Consider the following 5,764-nt stretch of genomic DNA (forward strand, 5'->3'; position numbering starts at 1 on the left):
TCATTTTAAAATTTAAATTCTAAATAGCTTATTATTCTAAGAAATTTAAGTTAAATTCTTATAGAAAAATACTATTAAAATTATGAAGAAATTATTGGAAATTATTAGAAAACTATTAAAATCCAATATTCTAAACTATATGTTTCAATAGCTTTTTAATCTAGTAGTATTTTTTCATAAGGATAATATATCAAAATTGCACAATGCGTTTTGTATCTACAAAATTAACCTTTAATGATAAAAATTTTTTAATGAAATTTTTTAGAGAGAAGATTAAGTTTGATATATCTACATGTTTTTTCACGATTAATAAATGTTTTCGATTCAGAACCTGATTAAACGAATGTGATCTTTTACGTTGTACTTCAAAACCCCTCTGAAATTCAAGCCCTTTCCTGAATTCTGTAGTCGCAAATGCAAATTCTCCATCTGACCACATATGTGTAAGATCAAAAGTCCAAGGAAGTTGTCCACTGCGGTATAAGAAAGGCCGGATGTAGACAGTCCGATTATTTGTACCAAATATGTTAATTCGAAACTCGGACTGCTGGATATATCATGCAGATAGTATGTTTGGATTGGCATAGACTTTCCAGTCGGATCAGTGAGATTCGTTACATGCCTGACTGTTCGGCCAAAGTACAACGAGCAGCATGTTATCAACAATGTTGAAAGTATCAAGAGAGCTCCACATGTAGAGAGAAACCGGGTGATTCTGGCTTGTTTTAACATGACAATTCGCTCTTCTTCCATTTTCGCTCTCAACCAATCTTTCACGATCATGTTAATTAACGGCGATAAATCTAGGAAAATAATTTGTATCTTCGATATACACATGTGGTGAGATCATTTCTTGTAACATTATTCGATATTGTGTAATCAGCTTTTAATTTGCGGATATTAATAATACATCTGTTAAAATTTGTAGTTTCTCAAAAAGTAGTGAAAACATTTGCTTATAAATTTAATAAAATAATAAAGGAGGGGAAAATTAAAAAAATCTCAACTCTAGAACTGTACTATTACTTTTTTTGCCTCTTATTGTTAACCGATTTTTGGGGTACAAATGCACGCATTCTTTATCATAACGTAAAATATTTTATATGTGGATTAGAAGATTAAAAAATAGGTCAATTTCTTCGTCTTTTAATATAAAAGAAAATGGCGTTAATTAAATTCAATTTCCTTAACTGGAAGTTAATAAGAAACCTGTTTAAACAAAAAAGTGCCAAAAATGCCAATTTTCATACAAAAATAGCAAACTTTTTTTCTAATGAACCAATTCCAAAATTTTAAACGCGAAATTAAAGAAGACATATTAGGCTATAAAAAAAAATATTCATTGTTGCAATCTCTTAAAAAATATAATTATTTTGCTATATGAATATCGACAAATATCATAAATTAAAAAATGAGAAAGAAACAATGAAAAACTGCTACACATTTGTTTTACACCTCTTTAAATATAATTTTTAATCAAAATACGTGGAAATATAAGTAGAACTTTAATAAACTTTAATCACGCTCGTTGCATAGGATGCACTTAAGAAATCTGTGGTTTTCACAAACCAGTATTTGGCAAATGCTACAAGTCACACGGCTTTTCCGATCGTCTGACCTAGCGCAAAAAACGTATCTTGCCAGCTTACTAGCTTGATTAAATATACTACTTTAACGAAGCAAACGAAATGATTTAACTGCATGAAATTGGCACAAACCGTTAAAAGGGGTACAAACGTACCCAAAGCGAAATTTCAATTTGTGTATGTCAGCAACTAGCATGTGACTGACGAAACAGCCGGTCTAGCCTCACTTCCAAAAAGTGAAAGTGAATTACGGGTACAGTCTCGAACCAAAAATGTCGTCTGTTAGCTCATGAGCCTAGTTTGAAAATTGTCCTGAAGTACAAATGTACCCCTTGTACGGTTCTAGAGTTAAATATGTTGATTAATAATAAAATACCTCCTTTTTTGTACCACATGATGAAGACTTTCAATAACGTTATCAAAAGAGGCAGAGTATATTGTAAATTATCTATCATCAGTATCATATCTCCCCATACTATTATCAGTGCCGTTAAGGCCGGTATGGTTAATACGAAAATCAACATAATGACATTTAATAGCAACCGAAGCTTCGACAATAATTCTTCACGCTGATCTTTAGTCTCTTCTGGCCACAAACCGATAATTTTCAACATGCAGCGGTTCAGACCAATCGCCCATTCTAAATCTATAAAATTAATAAAGCAAATACATAAGAATCATTTATTTAAATATCAGTTTATTCCGTAAAACTGTGTTTTTTTCCATAATTTTGCATATTAAAATATTATAAGTAATATATTTTATATTATAAAACGCAACCTTTACAACTTTATTCTTTACAAAATTCTTTACAACTTTACATATTAGCTTTACGTATTGTAAGATTTCTGAAAATTAAAGGCAATAAATATACACAATTATACTTTCAGTTGAAAAGCATTTCATTTTTCAAATTAAAATAAATTGATCACAAATTTTTATATCACTTTTCATAAGAACTCGTGATCGTTGACTTAAAACTCTATTGAATACATGAAAGAGAGAAATATTGAAACGCAGAATACATTGAAACATTTCGTGAATTTTGACGTTAAAATAAAAATAATGTATTTATTTTCTAATTATTATGTTGCAGACGCAACACGAGCAAACTGATTTGTTGATGACATACAAAATATTATTTATAATGCGACCAATATGACAACATAGTTTTTTCAAGCGTCAAAATTTAAAACGTTTTATTGGATCTTTTACTTTCCAATATACCCTCTTCTTCCTTATTAGTAAACATTTAATACAATAATCTTAAATTATGATAAAGAAAAACATAATTTTAATCTCAATCTATATTTCGTTAAAATTATTAACTGATAATTAAACGGAACACCATTATATTCGTCTGAACGATCCATTGGTTAAAAGATTACTGATCTTGCTTTGTCAATGATATCATCCCCACCTTCTGAACATTATTGTCACGCAAGCTTCTAACAAAATTCCGCAAACGTGATACATTGCACCGTCGATCGTCGTAAATAATGGAGCAACCAGAAAGAACATGCGCTATTACCGTCTTGTGAAAGTGTTCATTCGACGAAAGGGTACATTGTATAAATTATGATGGGGAGCTCGCAAAAACGAGCATGCGATGTTCGTTGATCGATCAAAGTAACGAATGTTTTACGTCGTTTCATATTTTTTTCCATCTTGCGAAGAGCTTCGTAATTGAAGGGTCGTAAAACGCGCGTATAAGAAAAAAAATTGTTTTTACGCTTGTAGGAGACGGAACGAGCCAAATCGTTGAAAATTTCAGAAGGCCCGTGGAAAGCGCACAGCTTGTAGATGTTTTTTGTGTTGCTAGAAAATTTCGTTGCTATAAGAGAAAAGAATTGCCGTTTTGCTGGATACTTTGACGATACATTATTAATGAATCTATAGTTGCAGGTGTTTTCACCAGGCAGTCGAGACGTAAACACGTAACGAGAATGACAGGAAGAAGTAACTGCTAGTGACAAATTGTATGGTGTTAATTTGAATTATTGCTAAAAGAGTGCGCGTGCAAGTTTATAATAAATTAAAATAACTTTAAATTGGATAGTGCTTATTGCTTCTCAACATATATTAGTATGTCTTACAAATTTTCTCTTTCTTCTATTAATATTTGTTATATGCAATGCAGACTAGTAAGTATAGTATTTAGTGGAAAGTTTATTTTTTATTTTTCTGTTCTATGATAGAATGTTAAGTAACTGCCAAGTTGAAATAATTTTTAAACTATTATCAACAACAAAAAGAATGAAGATTAATTTTGCCCCGAGTAATAACAACACGTACTTATTCACAAATTGTTATTAATTTATTTCTTATTGACGTATACAATTTATATTAACAATAATTGTTTAATTAGTATAATATATTTTTAGATTAACAAAATACGCAGATTAACGCAGATTAACAAAATAAGTGTTATTAATTTACTTCTTATCTGTTGACAAATTTACCAAATTATATTTAAAGATAGAAGACTTACGCCTTTTGGAATTTTAAAACTTTGATCCAAAATCTCGAATGATTTCTAGCATTATAATAGAGATATTAATATAAATTTAATACAGAAAGCTTAGAATCAATATAATTAGTTGATATGTAAAAAACAAATGAAGATTCTTATTTATGAAATTATATACTTTATTGCACCGATTTCGATGTTGACACATATTATTCATGTCGTCTGTAACAGTGCGCTTATCTTGAATACCTCGATCCTTTAATTTTATGTCAAAAAACTAAATTACTACATGGATATATCTAAAAGTGATATAACTAAGAGTGGTCTTAGGGCGATCTTATGAGAAGCTAGAGATGAGTGACAAAAGTTTTTTAAAATTAACGTAAAGAGAATCCGTTTGATTGAAACTAATTTATTTTAAACAAAGCTGGTACATATATATTACACATTTTTATAGATTTAGGACATATTACATATATTTATATTTATAATTTAGAAATGTGTTACGTCCAAATAATAATTTTATTTCTTAACAAGGAGTTGGAAGGAATCAATTTATAGTTAATTTAAGGAGCATTTTATTGAATGTACGTGGCAGTATATGAATTATGGTCTTTATAGCTCTGTCGCGGGTCAAGCCTCAACATGCCTAGGCAATGTTTATCTGTTAGTTTTTTGAAGAGATAATTCGTGGGCACGTTTTAAAATTCCGTGTGGAAATGAGACGGAGAGAAGGAGAGTTGTAATTTGGTCGAATTGGGTAATGAATTATTCCAATGAGTCATGGATACCATAATTATAATAAAATCTAGGACGAGAAATCTCTAGAATAATTAGAACAGGTATCTCGTCTACTATCTCGCAATAAGAGTAATTTAGAGGATGCGAGGGAAGGAGAATTTCCTAATATTTCTATATTCGGGAAATCGTAAAGGGAAGATGCGGGTGAAGGAGAGCAATTATCAAGAGAGAAGTTTGGTTGAGAAGAGCTAGAGCGGGGAAGAGTGTCAGGAAATATCCTCTGTGTTAAAACAGAAGAGGTAGGAGAGGGTGGTGGAGGACATTCTTCAGAGAAAGGTGTCTCTTCAGAGGAAGGTTGAGGAATTCTCGGTTTGCGGAAATTAATCCCGCATGTTCCGCGTCTTGTAGGATACGGCACCACTCTGCAAAGAGCTGGTCAAGCAATTGCCGGGCTGTTCTCCGGGCTTCCTGATGGACACGTCTGATTCGACAATTCCGCGAAGATTCTCGGGATCGTGGAGTGAATGCTCGGCTGTTCAGTACACAATCAGATTGACTTTAATATTTTTACGCGAAGGATCAAACAGGAGGGTGAAAGAAAAGATTTAAGACTAATTATACTGATGTCTGGTTGTTTGTTCGGTCTCGAAACTTTTCCACGCTGTTGACCCAAGAGCTGATTGGTGGTGTTGAGTCTCGACGAAGACTTGATGAAAATACTGAGCCGATGAAGTTGTAATTTTGAACTTAGACGCGCACTGGCTCTAATTGCGACTAAGCGGCAATGTGCAGATTCACAGAAGGATGATTGTAAGAGACTGACTGACTCTCTAACTGAATGACTGACTTATTGGAATCCTGCGATCTTGTGGTTTATATTCAGGACGTGGGATGTGGCAATTTGAGGAAAAATGGATTTGATTGGAAGATTAGATTCGGGATCACTCCGTTTGTCCAACGGTTATCA

General features: G+C 32.1%; 1 protein-coding gene across 1 annotated transcript; it reads right to left on the reverse strand.

The window, feature by feature from the left end:
- Nucleotides 1-324: 324 nt before the first annotated feature.
- LOC105449479 lies at nucleotides 325-2,838 on the reverse strand. Its single transcript, XM_011688736.1, has 3 exons — nucleotides 2,802-2,838; nucleotides 1,963-2,232; nucleotides 325-803 (listed from the first exon to the last, which is right to left on the reverse strand). The coding sequence occupies exons 1-3, from the start codon at nucleotides 2,836-2,838 to the stop codon at nucleotides 325-327; spliced, it is 786 nt and encodes a 261-aa protein (XP_011687038.1).
- Between the last annotated feature and the right edge of the window lie 2,926 nt (nucleotides 2,839-5,764).

This window comes from Wasmannia auropunctata, unplaced genomic scaffold, assembly GCF_000956235.1.
Source record: "Wasmannia auropunctata unplaced genomic scaffold, wasmannia.A_1.0 LD336076.1, whole genome shotgun sequence".
Lineage (NCBI taxonomy): Eukaryota > Metazoa > Arthropoda > Insecta > Hymenoptera > Formicidae > Wasmannia > Wasmannia auropunctata.

Bases quoted from the DNA above. Each gene is read 5' to 3' on its own strand.
- LOC105449479 (XM_011688736.1), bottom strand. From the start codon at position 2,838: ATGTTTACTAATAAGGAAGAAGAGGGTATATTGGAAA. The intron at 2,233-2,801 runs GTAAAAGATCCA...TTAATTTTATAG, and splicing joins AGAAGAGGGTATATTGGAAA to ATTTAGAATGGGCGATTGGT. The intron at 804-1,962 runs GTATTTTATTAT...TTATTTTCCTAG, and splicing joins CATGTGGTACAAAAAAGGAG to ATTTATCGCCGTTAATTAAC.